Below are 17757 nucleotides of genomic sequence, written 5' to 3' on the forward strand. Positions count from 1 at the left end.
GATTTTAGCAAGGTTATAATTGCTGCAGTTGCAAGGAAATATCCTAAACTTCTGTCAATTTTAAGACCGCGTTCTCGGCACATAGAGGACAACGTACGTTTATGTGCTGTGTCCCAGACTAGGTTGTGAACATGTTTTCCTTCATTTCAACTTATCTTCTGTTGACTTGATGTATGTGTCTACATTTCTTTTTATCTTACTTTTGAAAATGTTGTTACTTGTAAATAAACCCAATTATGAAATGCTTGTCTCAGCAGTCGGTCATCGCACCTGTGGTGAGGTCCGTACAACAGTGATCGCCACCCCGGCAGAAATGCTGGTGGAAAAGTGCTATCTAAAGTGCTATCGAGTGTCGTTTTCGAAGTTTTGTCTATCCGCAGCAAAACTCAAAACCGGTGTTAATCAAATTGACTCACTTTGAATCGAAGAGCATTTTGAAAACCTCCGTTTTCAATTCAGCCGAGTGGTATATACGGTAGCTCTGGCCATAGAATTTATGAAAGTTGAGTTTCCAAACGCATCCGCGCATTTTTCTTCCAGACGTGGGTGAGGGCAGAGTTTGTCAATTTTTCTTGCAACTTGTCGCGCAACATCTTTGCTTTGCAAGTTGGAAAGCGTTGTTGCCCGTATCACCACTCGCTTGTGCAACTTGTTGCGCAACAACATTCAGTCTTGCGAATTGCAGCCACATGTTCCACGAAGTAAAAGACGGTTCTACTTTTTGCAACGAATCCTGGTGTTTGTTGATTGTTTTACCACTTGCACTGCAACATGCAACGCAACAAAGTCGTAGAAAACGCTTCTCATTGGCTAGCCCATTCAAGCGCGGGCAAGTGACCTCAGTCCGCGCGCTGACAAGTCAGTGAACATGGTGGACAAAATTAATGTATTCCTTAAGACTCGGGAGACTGAATTACTCGACCAAAAATTGTCTGAGGCTCAGAACTTTGACCTGTACAGGGCCACAGAAAACTATAAGGCAGGCCTTCTACTACTTCCACTGTGAAGTGTCCTTTTATACATACTGAGATTTTCACTACGAAATCTGTTGTCTCAAAACCTAGTTCACAACTTTTTACAGCCAATCAAATCTGAGAAACGACAATTTTACGCGTGGAGAAAACGGTTCGTCCAATCACGAAGAACCTGCCAGAAGTACTGGGTTTTCACGCCTTATCCTTCTCCTACCCCGTCAGTTTACTTGAAACTTAGCTTCGTCGTTGGTTGTCTAAACATTTTGAAAGGGGTTTGGAGTTCTATAGTCAAACTTATTTCCCAAAATTAGCTTTTTGAGATGGCCGAAACCTCAAGTTCATGACTTCCGGCGTTAGAAAAACCCGTAAATGAGGTTATTCGGGAGCAGGAAAACAAGAACAAGAATATTCTGAACGACGGACCAAAACACGAACTGGAGCGGAAATTTGAAATATCAGATCAGTCAAGCCTAAAGTTTTCGCCACTCAAGACGGGCCAGATGAGAGAAACCCCGTATTTGTTTACAAATTTATCGCAAGAAAAGACCAAACTCATTGCTGATCACCGAGACCCCTTTCTATCTTAGTATCAACTACTCAATGGATTCTGGTTGATGCAAGTGCAATGGGGGCAAACAAACTGAACTCGTTAATGAAAACTATGGCAAACAAAGTTGGACTCGACGAGAAGCGACGGCTCACGAACCACAGCGCAGGAAAAACGATGATGCAAAAAATTAACGAAAGCAATGTTCCCCCCACTCACATCATACAGCTTTCAGGTCACTGTGATATGCAAAGTGTAAACAACTACAGCTCTGTTTCTAAAGAGTAACAGAAAAACATGTCATTGATACTGAGCTTAAAGCCTTCAACATGCAATGCCGCGAGCGCCACAAACAACAATGCTACAAGCACCGCTGCAACCACCTCTTTGAAGGCCGAAGCGGAGGCTTCGTGAATAAAAACCTCGATGTTTCCTGCTGTTGGTCCCTACAGTGGAACCGTATTCCAAAGCGGACAATTCAACATAACTATAAGCACTGTGAACAAGTCACCAGGCACTGGTGCAGATGGCTCAAATCAACGGAACGATGCTACAAACGAATCAAACGAATTCATCGTCAGATGATAACGACAGCAGACTACTTCAATGAAAAACTTTACCACTAACTGACTTTTTAAAAAATAATATTTAAGTGATCGACTTTATCACGAATAAAGCTTGTTTGTAATTTTGTAGAGCTACTTGAGCTCATGCATTTTTACGCATTTGAAGCTACGTTTTTGCAAGTGAAAGCAGCGTCTTCACTTTTACTTTAATGACTTGTAAGCTCATTTAAAAATAAAAATAAAATAAAACAACAACAAAAAAGGGGAATCTCAAGATGTATGAAATAAACAAATTACATCATGGGAAGGGCACTTATACGGCATTTTCGCATTTGTTGGTTTGTATCAGAAATCTCACTGGTTCGCTATGCTCACTCTTTCGATTTCTGATGCATCACCAACTCGTGCGAAAATGCCGTACGCGTGCCCTCCCCATAAATTAATCTATATGTTATGCTATCAAATGTCGAGGGGAATTAGCTATCGAGCACATCACGCTCGGCGAAAGACACCAAGCTTCTCGAACTGTCTTTGCTGCTTCAATTAGAACCAATTAATAATAGGCCGTTGGCACTTAGTAAAGGGTGACCGCGACCGCGACCGCTTAATAGAGGTGAAAAATTGCAGTGATTAGCGGCAAAAAAATTCAGGCCTTTGACAACTGATCGCTTAATACAGGGTAACTGCTTAATACGGTGTTGCTTAATACGGGTTCGATCTTACTTTTTTAAGTAAGTTGCGATCGTCCCGGTTCTACTAACTTTGCTGTCAAGACGGCTTCTTAGCTCTAACTAAATAAAGTTTTTCTGTGAGGCACAAGTGGCACCGCTTGCTTTTGTTGCTGTAGGCCAGGGAGGTCGCTAAAATACTCCAGTTAATTGTAAAATTGGTGTTGTTGTCCTTGAGTGTCCAGATATGCTTTGATAGTTCCGTGCTGTTTGAATAGTTTCTGTTCCGAAAAGAAAGTTTGTGTTGCGTGTAACGTTGTTTAAAAGTTCCTTCAGTTAGTCCAATGTAATACTTTCCGGTTGTGCCATTTTCTGTTGTTACGTTGGCGTTGTAGACGACGCTTGAAGTGAGGGCAGTCGTTTTATTTTCCTGCAGTTACATTTGTTTTCCGTGGAGGGCGTCTTGCTTGTCTCGAGGATTTTTACTCTCTAAAATGTTTACTGACGAGGTTCAGAACCTCGTCAGTAAACATTTTCCGAAAAATCACCGGTACAGCAAAATTTTCAACAAAAACAACACGAAAGTTAGTTATAGCTGCACAGACAACCTACAAACCATAATCAAGAAACACAACAGAAAAATCCTCGTTTGACTACAGCCACGAGATACCTTTCTTATTTAACAATGAGACTTTTAGGAATTACATGTCACTCCTTTTTCTATGACGTTAAGGCCTCAAATTTAAACAACGACAAGGAATTAGTCCTAAGTTACATGCCTCAGCTGGATCAACGAGTACCCTACCCTCCCCTCCCCTGACGTCAATTATCGAAGTGATTTTGTCACATAAATGTTTAACCGAAACAGTCTACGTGCCCTTTCACTTTCCAATGCTTAGTAACATATACGTACATTAGATACGTCAAATCACTCAACAAATATAGAAAGTTAAAGAGTACTTTGGTTAACTTGATAAGATCAAGACGGACATGTTTTTCTCTCTTACTAATGTAAATATCAAGTTTTGTCTTGTCGTATATATGATTTTGAATTTCTATCATACCAAGTTATCTTCGGCGGAGAAAAATGGCTCCAAATATTGAGACGTTGACGATACATATACAATATTAATTCCTAAAGGCATAGCTGTCCGAATGAACTAAGTTATATTTAGTCTACTTCGCAAGGGATTTTTGGGACATCACCCGATGCGGCGGCAGATGAGATCAAGTTATTTGTTTTATCTTTATTATTTCATTACCGAGCTTAAAAATTATCATCTTCCTCATTCTGTTCACTTGTACAATGCTTTCGACATCGCTGATCCCAGCAGTATGCAGGAAGCGTGACGCATATAGGCTTAGTAATGAGTAACGTGACCATAGCGGTTCTCGGTAGCTTGTAAAACATTCTCAAGTAGACTCAGGTTTTTCACTCTGTTCCATGCTCGTTGCAAGACTAAAGAGGCTAAGTTATGCTATTTTCAGATTGTTTTCATGCACATACGTGTTGAACGGTGCGCCTGCCAAGATGAAAACGATCTTGATTATTCATGCGATATTTCCATAGTCTAGTTTCCCGAAACGCATAACTATAGAACCCACTCAACAAGGTAAACGTTTGTTTCTTTCACTTTATAAAATTATTTACCAGAGAAATAGCTGAATGAAGGCAAATAACGACTTACAAGGAGGAACATAGAGTGTGCTACGTAAACACGTCACAACACGTTCAGATTATATTTTTGTGATTATTTTCACTTATGTCACTCGATGTTTGTTTATGAGCCTTGAACGTGCTTGTAAGGGATGGAACGGAAGGAAAAATTGATTCAAAACCGAAATCTCTCTTGGATCACGTGACGATCATACATACGGAAATAAATCAGTGTTAACAGGTCTATAAAAGAAAAGTGCCCTTTCGTATCTGATCAGATTTATGATGGCGTTATCGGCTGGGTTTCTCCGAGCGTTTGGATTGTTTCAAGTTTCTTTGGTCGTTCTTGGATCCGGTCTTGTTTACGCTGAAAATAATTCTTCACCACGATTTCCAGTTGGCGATCCACGAAACTGTCCTCTCACAAACGGAGTTTATCGCTTCGAGGTTCTTCCGGGAGGCGGCTGGGACAACTTAAGAAATGTTCATATGGGCGCTGTTTCAGTGATGAATTACTCCAAATGTAAGACTTCAGACGACGGCAAGTATCTCATTCCCGATGATGTGATCCTGTATCCTATCAAGGAGAGCAAAGTGCATGTATTTGCTGAAATGTACGATCACTGGCACAACTATTCGTCCACCACAACGAAGTCTATCAATGCGGAAGCTTCGGGAAAATTTGGTTTTGGAAGCATAAGTGGTTCGTTTTCTTCTGAGTTCGAATCAGTGAAGAAACATCAAGTGGAAGATAAGGCCGTAACCACTCGAGCACAACTACGCCATGTTTTATACACGGCGAAACTCCAGCCCGATGCTCCTCTACAGGCACCGTTCAAGTCCCGTTTGCTCGAGATCGCATCTCACTTACAGCATAACAATACTGCTTACGCAAATTTTCTCGCGCAGGTATTGGTTCGAGATTTCGGAACGCACCATGTTACAAGCGTCAAGGCCGGAGCAGCCCTGGCGAAAGTGGATCACTTGACAAAGAAATTCGTGGCTGATTTCAGTGAAGATAAAAGTAAGATTACAGCTGCCGCGAGTGCATCTTTTTTCGGGGTGTTTGGAGCTAGTGCTAGCTATACTCAGACAACTGACAAAAAAGTTTTGGATGAATACACACAGAACATCGCTTATTCCACAGTATATACATTCGGAGGACCTCCATTCAGGGTGAATTTTACCATCAATAAATGGGAAGACCAACTATTGGACGAACTGGTTGCAGTTGATCGGTCAGGTGACCCTCTTCATTTTGCAATTACACCCGGAAGTGTACCAGAACTGTCCGAAGAACTGGTCTTCAAACTAGCCAACGTTGTCGAAAAAGCCATTAAACAGTACTATGAGCACAATACCATTAAAGGATGCACCAAAATGGACTCTCCGAACTTCAGCTTTCAGGCCAACCTCGACGATGGATCTTGCGAGAGCCCAACCAATAACTACACCTTCGGGGGCGTTTATCAAACGTGCCATTGTGAGGGCTCTCCATCCAGTAATCCTTGTGGATCTTTTCTCCAGAAGAACCCTCTCACGGCTGACTATTCTTGTAGTAGTGGTTATGAACCAGTCATGGTACATCAAGGTCGTACACCCGAAAGCTGTCATCGTGAGTGCCATGGATGGTGGATTTTTAAAAGCTGCGACACTCATTGCGGATTCGCCAGCTACGACACCTACTGGTGTGTTGCGGAAGGTTCGGTGCCTCGTAATACAGGGTATCTCTTTGGTGGACTCTACAGCAATGTGTTAAAGAACCCAGTCACACAAGATCACAGCTGTCCAGTTAGGTTTTACGCCTTGCGCTTTGGAGCCACCATGCAAGTTTGTGTGAGCGATGACTACGAGCTAGGCTTCCAGCAGTCGGTCCCCTTTGGTGGCTTCTTCAGTTGTAATACTGGTAATCCTCTCGGTGTAAAGAAAGCTGCGGACAGTGCCAAAGGATCAAACGGTATGTCTCCTCTCTTTCCACTTTTACACCTTACATTGGTAGGCATACTCTCTCTACTTTCCTCCAGAAATTTCCTATTTTAACGACGAGGAGAAATTGTTTAACGATCAAGAGCTTCTTTGATAAATGATTATTCCTTCTAAATTCGTGACATTAGTGTTTGATTCAGGGGTGAGAATGTGAAGAGAAATTAATTAGATAATTAAGATTCTTAGAGGTTGAAGGGTTACATTGAAATAGACCCTTCAAGCTTAATGGTTTAATTTCCTTCTTTTTTTTTTTTTCGCTTTTTATAGAAGTATTTTTTTATCCTAATTGATAGCTAGAATTTCAAAAATTCAGAAACGCCTGATTGTTTTAAGATCAGCAGACGCATTCGATTCTTGCTTTCTCGTTGTTGCGATTTTGAAATAGTTGTGCCTCTCAATGTATCATTTTGTTTTGCAAATTTATCTGAAAGGGACTCTAAAAAGCTGAAGTGACATAGAGCATTTAACTGCATAACGAATTTAGAGCTTAACTTTTCGGTTTTCAATTACCACTCGGCCAACCTACAACTCATCAACAATTTACAGCTTTTGTTTTCCAATGCAGGTATGGCTTTTTATTTCGCTTTTCTGCGAAAACATGTTTCCTTTGAAACTTTATGCCATCCAAGTAATTTTCGGGTTTCGAATTGTGTTGCGTTACCTGTTCCTTACGACTATGAAGAAATTTTGTAAGTCATGGCCGATAAAAAAAAAAACCGATAAGTTTTTTTTTCTTCTAGCTAGGTATGAACGTACGACATTCCTTTCAACCTTTCAAATGTGGATGAATGGTTAGGAAATATGACTATGTTCATGAGAACAAAAACAAATATGAGCGAAATTGTTTTGTGCACTTTCGAATCGCATAGACTCAGTAGCCATCGCGTGCCGAAAGACAAACTATCCATGTAGAAAATAAAGCAACAGCGGAAGTAAACGTTGACACTCAGAACCGGCTACATATGGAAATTGCTTGTTGACATCTAGTGATACATTGTGATAAGATCATAATGAAAGAGATTTGACACAAAATTTCTTTATCAGGCGCTCAAGCGAAGATCGAGGAACAAAGCCAAAATCTATCTCGGATTCTTTCTCCTTCGCTGTAAAGCATGAACACGACTCAGTCATTGTTATTCATCTCCGCCCCTACTGCGGGGTGGCGAAACCAATACCTTAAGATCTTACCATTGTCGTTCCACCATCTTAATTAATCTCGCTCATAGGCTGAATTAGAATTGCGTTTCCTATCATCGAACTCAGCGAGACAGGTTGAGACAACGGTCAAATCTTCCTTCATTCGTTTGCTTATCCGTTTTGTCTTTTGCTACTTTGCAGGTCTCTCAGGCTTGGAATTGTTCGTGAAACAGTCTGGTCCATCTGTATGGCCAAAAACCTGTCCAATAGGTTATTCTCAACATTTGGGAGCCATTGAAGAAGACTGTGAGATCAACTTCTGCGTGAAGTCCAATATATTCAACAGCCAGGGATTTCTCATCATCAAAAGACCTCCTTACTCGAATGCGCCCAAAATTTACAAATACACCGTGCCCTTGCTTGTGGTTAACAATGACACCGGACATATTTGGTTTAAACGATCCAACTCACCACATTGGGTTTTGGCCACTAAAAGGTGAGTGAAGGGAATGTCATTCTCTGAGCAGAGTCGGTACTGAGTAGAATATTGCAGGGTTGAAACCTGAAAGTAAGAGTTGATCTTGTAATAAGATTTTCCAGGTGAGGGAAGCACTAAAACGAACGCTCGTCGGTGGAAATAAAAGCTATCATTAGAGTAAAGTGAAGGGTCGTTTGCCAGTCGAATGACTGCACCGGTTACTCCCAGGGAATTAACAAACTATTCCTCTTATCTCTTCCGCATTCAGCTCTGTCGCTGAATTCGTAGCCGAAACCAACCTAGATGGTCCTGCAATAATAGGTATGGATCCCGCGCATGAAAACTTTAAAAAAGGCAAACAAAAGTCTTCCTCACAGAGTTCCCGTGATGCCATGGGTGCCGGGGCCGCGGCTGGTATTACATTCGGCGTGACAGCATTGGCAGGATTGTTGATCGCAGTCATGGTCATTGGCTGGCGTCGCCATAAGACCATTCAAAGAGAGAGCAGCGGTTTAATGGAGCCATTGAATCCCACTGGGTACGGCGCCGTAAAAGAGGAAGGAAGCCCACAAGTTTGAATTATGCAGGAACTTTAAATTGTCTTAAAACTAACAAATGACTCCAGATAATAACTTAATGTCTCTTAAAACGTTTTTGAAGTTGACATTTTCTCGCGCTTTGTCCCGTAAATTCCTTTTTCTGATAATTGTGTTTTTCAAGTGACATTGTTACCAGCGCTTGTTCTGTTTAAATTGTGATAGAAGAAATAACCCTAATTTCAGAGGCACAGAGAATGTAAACAAAGGATGTTTCGTTTGACAGAGTACGGTTACACCTGTTTACACAATGATATTGAGTGTCGCTAAACCAAAACCAAAGTAATCACAACTTCTAATCAGAAGAAAGAAAAATACTTTAAGAGCCAATGAGAATTCAAAGTAAAAACCGCCGAACTGCTAAAAGGGCGGGAAAACGCGAGCGACTAAGTGGTAAATTGATCTGATTGGTCAAGAGAGTAGTGTGAGTTTTCTGCACCAATCACGGATCTGAGTAGAGCAAAAACAAAGCAAGCCTGGATTACTTTCAACTCCTGCCTGTCGTGTCGGACAAACACTGGATCATTGTGTTGTACTCTCAAACTACTTAACTAAAACTGTGTTGTTCACGGTATAATCCTAAAAGCTATTCTGCCTTTTCAGTAGTAGGTTTGAGAAGTTATTTTGCATTGAACCACATTGAAAAACAATGAATAGACGAATAAATACATTTATAGCATGGCTGGTAAATTTGTCTAAGAAAATTCAATTGCGTGAGCGTGCTTCTTATTCCTATTGTGCACGCTCACGACGTCAGCAAACAAATCCCTCGAGAAAATTTTCCATGGGGTTGAAAATGTTATAAAACAATTGATTCATACCTCATCTGTGCGTTCATCGAGATATGAAGCACTTGGGAAGTTTGGAGAGCACTCAAGAAGCTAGGGTTGCTCTCGGCTACGCCTCGAGCAACTCTTACGCATCTTTCGTGCTCTCCAAACTTCCCGCGTGCTTCATATCTCGATGAACGCACGCTGACGTATAAACCAATTGTTAATTATAACATAGCTAGTAAATTTGTCTACTCAAATTTAATTGCGCGAGCGTGCTTCATATTCCTATTGTGCACGCTCATGACGTCAGCAAACAAATCCCTCGAGGAAAAACATTTCCCATGGGGTTGAAAATGTTATAAAACAATTGGTTCATACGTCAGCTGTGCGTTCATCGAGATATGAAGCACTTGGGAGGTTTGGAGAGCACTCAAGAAGCTAGAGTTGCTCTCAGCTACGCCTCGAGCAACTCTTACGCATCTTTCGTTCTCTCCAAACTTCCCGCGTGCTTCATATCTCGATGAACACACGCTGACGTATGAACCAATTGTTAATTATAAAGAACGGGTAATCAATCAAATGACTCAGTAGAGAACTTACAACGAGATGGCTAGAATTCAGATATAAATAAGGAGAAAATTTCAAACCTGACCATTAGATTTTCTCACACTCCAATTGACATTCTTATGGCCTGCAAGTATCCAATCTCTTTCCCAGAGGTCAGGCCTCCCCCAATCCCTTGCGAGCCGGAAACGCCGAAGATTGCATGTATCAAAAGAAAGAGGTTTACAAGCAATTAGACGTACAGTGAGCATCCCAAGTAAAATCATATGCCGTAGGGTTTTATAATGTTAAGGGTTGTTAAGCCTCGTGAAGCTGTCGGCAAATAGATGTCAGGGCTGTAATATAAGGAAGATAAGAAGGACACGACACTCCTTTTCAAAATTCTTATAAAGTTGTTGGGGCGTTCTGGGATGGGAGGGAAAATTCCTCTGTTTGGGCAACTATCACGTTCTTTTTGAGGGCGGTCGGCCCATCTTTTATACCCACCCCATAAAATTTACAGACCAGAGGCCCATTTCTTGAATAACCGGTGAAATTACGTTCCCGGAAAGCTCACTTTTGATAGTTGTGTTTCATTCAAGATCGAGCCATTTTTTAAAAGTGGAACATAAAAAAGATAAAAAAAAGGAGTACAAAATAAACCGCTTTTTTTATTAGCTAAGACCAGCACGTTTCAACTCAGGAATTAGATTTCAGAATATTATTTCGGGCGCATAAAGTTACAGGGCGCGTAAGGTATTTTCAAGAAACGAGCCCTTAGTCTGCAAACGAGAATAGAAAATGTCATACTATGCTCTGAAACGGCACCAGGCTATTGAAGACCGTGCGGCACACTGGCTTTAAAAAGAGTTCAAAGTAATATGGAGGACTTGAACGAATTTGATGTTGTTTTGCAGAGAACGACAACGAAATGCAGAAATTATTACACAGCTGTCATGTTGATCAAATGTTGGCTGGCCTCGCTGTAGGAGCATACGAAGGGAAGGCAGTGACTTGATGGAGCCATCGGATCCCTTTGGGTACGGTGTTCTCAATTAATGAGAAAGTACACGACAATGAATTATGCGGTAAATTAACAACAACAGCAAAAAGAATAATGACAGATGGTATTCAATGTTTTATATGTATACATATATAAATATTCGCATATATATATATAGTTCGCTTTATAACTTGAGGTCTCATATATTATATCATTCAGTGCAAGCATGTTGGCGCTTTTTTTTAAGTCATATATTTTATCTAACTTCCTAGTAGCCGCTTAGGATCAAACTAAGGTTGTGGGAGATGCGATAGCGTATTGGTTGCTAGGCTGGGCTCCGGTTCAAGAAGTCTGGGCTCGAACGGTGCCTTGGTCATTGTGTTGTGTTCTTAGACATAACACTTAAACTCTCACTGAACCTCTTTCCACCAAGGAGTGCAAACTAGTACCAGCGAACAGCTAAGAAAGCCTCATGGGAAGCGGAAGCGGAGGGGGGGGGGGGGGGGGAGGGAATCTGCAATTAATTAGTATCCTTTCCTGGGTTGAGTAGGACTGCTTCTAGTCTTCTAGTTTATATGAGAAATGTTTTTCTCATATGGGGTAATCTGAAGTTGGAAATAGCTGAAACAGCCGTAGTGTGTCAAGTAAATGTTTTTAAACCAAGATAATGCATCATGTGTTATGAATACTGGATTCCCGCGAGTGGATTTAGGGGGGGGGGGGGGTGTACTTTCCCTTAAGTTTATTTTTCCTTCTTGTTTTATAGTAACAGAAATTATTTTAATTCTTTAGGGAAGGTGCTGAGGTCTAAGAGTGAGATCTCACTCTCACCAAAACATTTCGCCCCTTTCACCTCTCTCTCTCTCTCTCTCTCTCTCTCTCTCTCCCTCTCTCTCTCCCTCTCTCAATTTTTTAACTGAATCTCTTTCTAATTCCTGTCTTGCGCTGATAAACGGTTCAAGAAAGTAGCTAAGGTGGCCTTAGGGTGCAAGTGAACACCCGTCTGGAATGAAAACGAGTTATCCCATAACCATTAATAACAAGAGGCCGGTGATGTGTGCTTTATTCGCGTATTTTCCTTACACTTCAAGGCAAATCAGTTTTGATCGTTTTTACGCATCAAATGGCACGGCACTGCGGTTTGTTGTTTGAGTTGTGTCTGGGGTGGGTGAAAAAGCTTTTGGATCGGCGGATCTGACCTTTTGAAACGTCACTGATTGTAGATTTCTGCAGAAACTTTGGCATGTTTTAAAATTTGCAAGAAACAAAAAATCAACGGGCTGAAAATTTGGCTCAGATTCTGGATTTTGTTCGTCAAGAAGTTTGGACTGTGACCGTGCATCATTGACGATCGGCTTTTAGTTTGAGGTCTCTTTTGTCATGTTTGTTAAACGCAATAGAAATTGTTCTACAAATGTTGCTGAAAAATTTCTCCCCGCCTCGCATATCAGTTGTTTGCTTTAGCTATTGGCTCAGGCGAGTAACTGATTTTTTTTCACTGTTGACAAATCACCAAAACTGTTTTACCTTAAGCCACTAATCATTAAATAGAGAGCTTTTTGATTGGTTGTCGCAAAACCAAAACCAAAGTAATTACAACAACCAATCACGAGAAAGGAAAATACCTTTAATTTTCAATGAGAACTCAAAGTACAAATCACCAAAACTGTTTTAACTTAAGCCACTAATCATTAAATAGAGAGCTTTTTGATTGACTGTCGCAAAACCAAAACCAAAGTAATTATAACAACCAATCACGAGAAGGAAAATACCTTTAATTTTCAATGAGAACTCAAAGTAAAGACAAGCAGACTGCGCAAATCGCGGGAAAACGCGGGCAACTAATTCTTGACTGGTTTCAGTTTTGTATCTGATTGGTTGAGAAAGTGGCGCGAGTTTTCGGGACCAATAACAGAACGAAGTAAAGCAAAACCACAGCAATCTAGGGTTACTTTCATCACTCATTTGACAATTGCTCCAACTGTTGAGTTTACTTGCATTATAACCCACCGTAATATAGACTTTTCACTTGATTTTAATAATTTTTAAGAAAGTGCTGACAAAAGTGCAACATCAAGCAAGCATCCTCTCTTAGATTAAAGCTGACAAATTTGCGTCGTTTTGTATTCTGGGTGCAGTTCTCACTTCATTCCTATTTCCGATCAAGGTCAATCAGAAATGTCCGCAAGCTTTAAAACCAGTTAAGTCTTTAAGCTTGAAGGTTGGTGACTATGCATCAGCTAATAAAAAAACGCATCTGTAAATCATGAAGAGAAAAAAGAATTGAAGTTAAATGCTTTTTAAACCGCGCAGTGCGCGTGCACTCATTTCTTTGAAAAGTAACCGAACAATTATGACGCGAGCATTCAACCTCTCTATCGTCGACAGTTAAAAAACATAAAAATGGACGCCCTACCAAACGAGCTACTGGCTTACATTCTGGCGTTCCTTCATCCTGTTTACGGTGAACTGTCTCGTCTCTCCATTGTGTGTAAGCGATGGAGGGAAGTAATAGAGAATACAGCGTCTCTTTGGAAGTGCATCCATTTCACACCCTCCTATCCGGAGTATTTGTCGTCCACCACAAGGGATAGAAGCAAGCTGCGGCACTGCCTCTTTAAGTTCGGACATTTTGTCACATGTTTAAGGGATGACGCAAAAACTTTCACTGACCCAGCTCTCCAAGGACTTCTTTGTCGTTTGAAAAACTTAACACGCTTAGATGTACCCTTGTTGGAATGTGACCTACAATTGTTACAGACATTGCAGTGCGCAAACGTATTGGAGGAGTTGAATCTTACGAAAGCTACGCGTGATGATCTGAAGTGGCTGTTCCAACCGACATATTCCTTGGAAAAAGGTTTCGTCACGCCGCAACATCTACAGATGCTTCTTTTAAGATTTCCCCATCTAAAAGTTTTAAAGCTTGCACTTGATTCTATCGCGTCCCCACCACCTACTTTCATCGCGTTTCTCCAAAAAGCAAACTTAAGGGAACTAGAACTCACTGGGTTTAGTCTCCGCCCGGCGTTGCCGCCGCATATCATCCATAACAGAGACATGTGTTTGAAGACCATTGCTTCTTCTCAGCGACTCGCTGCTATAGTCACTCGCTTGGAGCTAGAAACATGCCCACTCTTTTTTACAAGCGATCACTTGCGAATAATGCTAAAGCTCATGGTTTCACTTCGGCATCTGATTATTGGTGCTGGTATGGTTCATCGCGATCGGAAAAGTCTGTTATCCATTGAATCTCCTTCGCTTTGTACCCTGATGTTAGATGGATTATCGACCTTACGAATGCAGTGTTTGCGTTGTAACACACCGCTTTTGAAGGAATTCCAGTTGGCAAACTGTCTCGATCTGACTGCTGCTTTTGTCTTTTCCGAATCCTTGGAATCGATGTGTTTGCGTAATCTCGCAAACATTCACAACCTTAAATCCACGTCGACACGTTTGAATCATTTGGAGTTTGTAGGGTGCCACTCTATGCCCATTACAACCTTGCGAAATTTCCTAAAAGGACACAAAACAATCAGTAAGCTCTCTATCGTCGGAGAGCTCACTGGTCTGACGCTGTTTGGCACTATGTGCCCAAATCTTAAAGTGTTGAACATTTTACTCTATCAAGTGCCTAAACTCAGGAGTATAAAGATCGACTGTCCTACACTAGAACATTTTCACTGTGATGTGTATAATCGAGGACTATCTACGCCAGACGAACCCGAGGCATTTTCGAACGAGCGATCCACATGTTCGATTTTCATCCGAGGCCAAAAACTCAATCACGTGTCAATAAATTTGCCTAATGCAACTGCTATTGCCGTGAAATGCGAGGAGCTTGGTTATTTAAGTGTAAAGATGAGCGAGACAGAAAGCGATAATAAAGCCGCACTTGACTTTGAAGTTATCTCTGGCACAATTGCGTTGGTAACAACCACTAACTGTAAGTTTTCGCGTTATTACCTCCAATCTAGATTCATTGATCAATTAACTCTGGAATTGTGTGAAATAGAGAGTGGTGGGGAAACCATACCACGCCTAGAGGTCCACACAAAGGCCATCGACAGGTTACGACTGGTCAGCTGTCTCCATTTACAGTGCGCTGAGCTTCGCATTAGACAAGAGAGAATTGAACACGTGTCGTTTACAGAATGCAACAATTTGCGCAATATAGTGATGTCGCGCGCAGTGAAACATACTCCTGAGATGACCGTGGTAAAATGTAGGAGCCTGGAAAGTATTTTCCTTTCGTCTGGTAGGTGTATTGACGTGTCGGCTCTAAACGTAGCCTGTTATAACACCTGTCTTAACGTCCCCAGACTACCACAAAGGTGTGACGATAAAACCTGTCTCATCTGTCCAGAAAAAGCTGAAGAGGATGACTATATCAATTAAAAGAGTCTTGTTTTAACTTGACAATAAGAAAAAATTATGTGTATTTATTTTTTGTTCGCGCATTATAAATGTATGTATCCTGAATAAGTTATTGAACTTGAAGTTCACTGTACTTTTTATGTTTTAGCCCACAGTTGAACCTACATGAAGCGGTCACTCACGGGGAATGGTGACTGCTTAACACAGGTTCCACAGATTACGGTTATTATAAAAAACGATAGACAACGCAACTTTGTGCCATAACTGACCACTTAATGTATAGAATCTCACTCAATAAAAAAAACTACTTACTTTGATTTTGCGAGAGAAAAATGGATTCAAAATTACTTGAAAGATTATTCCTAGTTATATTTGGGTGGTTCCGCCTTCAGTGACCGTTCGATACAGGTGCAAAACAATAAAAACAGGCATTTGGAAAAAGGGTAAAGGGTGTCAGCGACCACTAAATAGAGGTGACCGCTCGATAGAGGTGAAAATTACAGTGATTAAGGGGAAACGAATTCGGGACTTTGATTTTAGATTCTGTTTTGAGCTTTACCGTAAAAAATTATCCGTTTTAAAACACCTTGACCTACTGGCATGTGTGGTTGTAACTTTATGAGACAAATTGGTTCTGACAGCCTGAAAGCACGCCACCTAGTCATGACAACGTTCGGACATGTGCAGACGTTTGGCCGTTGTGTTTTCGCAACCTACGTTTTCACGAAAGGGAAGGTTTTTGTGTGAGACAGAAAATGTTACAAAAAAGAACAATTCGAAAAACTCAACAAAACTTTTTGGTTGATGTAAACCACAAAATAGTTTGAACAAAAGTTAAAAGCGTGAACAGAAAAGCAAACTAGAGAGCGAAAGTATCGGCAATCGTCACTAATCAAAATCCAAACTAGTAGCTGATCAGATAGTACGTTTAAATTCAACCGACGCGTTTCGCCTGTCAGCAATCTTCTCTGCCTAAAACAATTTCAGTAAGTAAGCGATTCAGCAGCAAGCACCACACAGAAAAGTCCAAAGAACAAAGCAAATTATGAAAATATCATGTCGAACTTGGTTCTGTAACAGGTTGCCGCTCTATCTGAATCATGAAAGAAACATAGTCAAAAGTTTGTCAAAGTTATTGTCAAATTTATCAATTTTGCGATTCCTCGCTAATACTTGTACGCGCTGCGGACCTATTTCTCTCGGGGAAATCAAGCGTGGTTACAAAGACAGTCTTCGCCATCTTGGTCTTCATCATGGACGTCGCCGAAGAAAACGCTGAGGAAAAGATTCAACAGGAGACTCGAGGAACTGATGAAAACGAAACAAAAGAGGAAGACCCAAAAAGAGAGATTACACAAACGGATCATCTTAATCGAAGGCTGTTGGGTGCATTTTTGGCGAGACTAAACAGCTCCGAATCAACTGGAGTTTTACCCTCTAACAACCTTCCACAAATGGACATTTACGAGGACGAGGATTTTGAAACAGATGAAAACTGTACAGATAATCGGCTTTTTAAAGACAAGAACTTAAATGAAGCACCTAAAGGTAGTTAATTCGACAATAATGGAGTCAAGAGATGAAAGAGAAACTTGCAGTTGATCCCATCATGAGAGCTGAAGGCGTAGACAAGAGGGATTTTTTGAGCAAAGGCAAAGTTTTAATCGGTTTGATTTTACGTAGATTTATCGTCAGAATTCATTGTTTTGAATATTTATAAAGGTTTCTCAGTGGCTATTGACATGGGAATTATTTAACTAAGATTCCCGTTTCTTGGGATTCCATGCTCATTTGCCCTTTTGTCATTGATTTAAAAAAAATTCATGTAGTTGATATGAAACGTCCCCACTGGCTATTTTAAACCCGAGTGAGTGGGTTGTGCTACTGAGACTTAGGACAAATAGATTCTTTCTGTTACTCAGAGCAACTTAAAATTGTTGAGTTCTTATAATGGTACTTTGACTGAGTGGAGTCCATTTAATAATGGTAATTGGACTGTGTGGAGTCCAATTTGATTTGTAATCAGACGATTGATAAACAAAATTGGACAAAAATGAAGCTGGAGTCGGATTTGTTAGTTGCTAGTATGATTAAAGACAAAATTGGACAACACAAAGTCCTGTTAACAATTAATCAAAACTATGACAAAATGTGGGAAAGAAACAAGATGTTGGTTATAAGTGTTCATAAAATAAAAAAAAAAAACAGTTTGCGAAATGCAGGACAACAATGCACATTCATGATGCATGCTATCCACTTACAAGGGCATAACATGTCACATGTCCCAGTACACTATCCAATCACAAGTATGAAGTGTACACTGTCCTACTGGGGCTCAAAAATCAGGCTGGTGATGATCAATGATGTTTGAGAATTTTTTTATTGTTTTGCCTACTGGTAGGTCTGTAATCATATAGGTGATTAACGAAATTGGATAACCATGAAGTAGGAG

At 40.7% G+C, this 17757-nt stretch overlaps 2 protein-coding genes across 2 annotated transcripts; both read left to right on the forward strand.

Annotated features, from left to right (window-relative positions):
- Window positions 1–4688: 4688 nt before the first annotated feature.
- Window positions 4689–9299, forward strand: LOC113674475 (macrophage-expressed gene 1 protein-like). The gene is made up of 3 exons (XM_089204724.1): window positions 4689–6369; window positions 7737–8031; window positions 8282–9299. Exons 1-3 carry the CDS (start codon window positions 4695–4697, stop codon window positions 8589–8591), a joined length of 2280 nt encoding a protein of 759 aa, XP_089060850.1. The 5' UTR covers window positions 4689–4694; the 3' UTR covers window positions 8592–9299.
- A 3995-nt stretch (window positions 9300–13294) lies between these two features.
- On the forward strand, window positions 13295–15622 carry LOC149046879 (uncharacterized). The gene has a single exon (XM_089204725.1). The coding sequence runs from the start codon at window positions 13332–13334 to the stop codon at window positions 15324–15326; it is 1995 nt and encodes a 664-aa protein (XP_089060851.1). The 5' UTR covers window positions 13295–13331; the 3' UTR covers window positions 15327–15622.
- Window positions 15623–17757: the final 2135 nt, after the last annotated feature.

Source organism: Pocillopora damicornis, chromosome 4 (genome assembly GCF_964200805.1).
Source record: "Pocillopora damicornis chromosome 4, jaPocDami1.2, whole genome shotgun sequence".
Lineage (NCBI taxonomy): Eukaryota > Metazoa > Cnidaria > Anthozoa > Scleractinia > Pocilloporidae > Pocillopora > Pocillopora damicornis.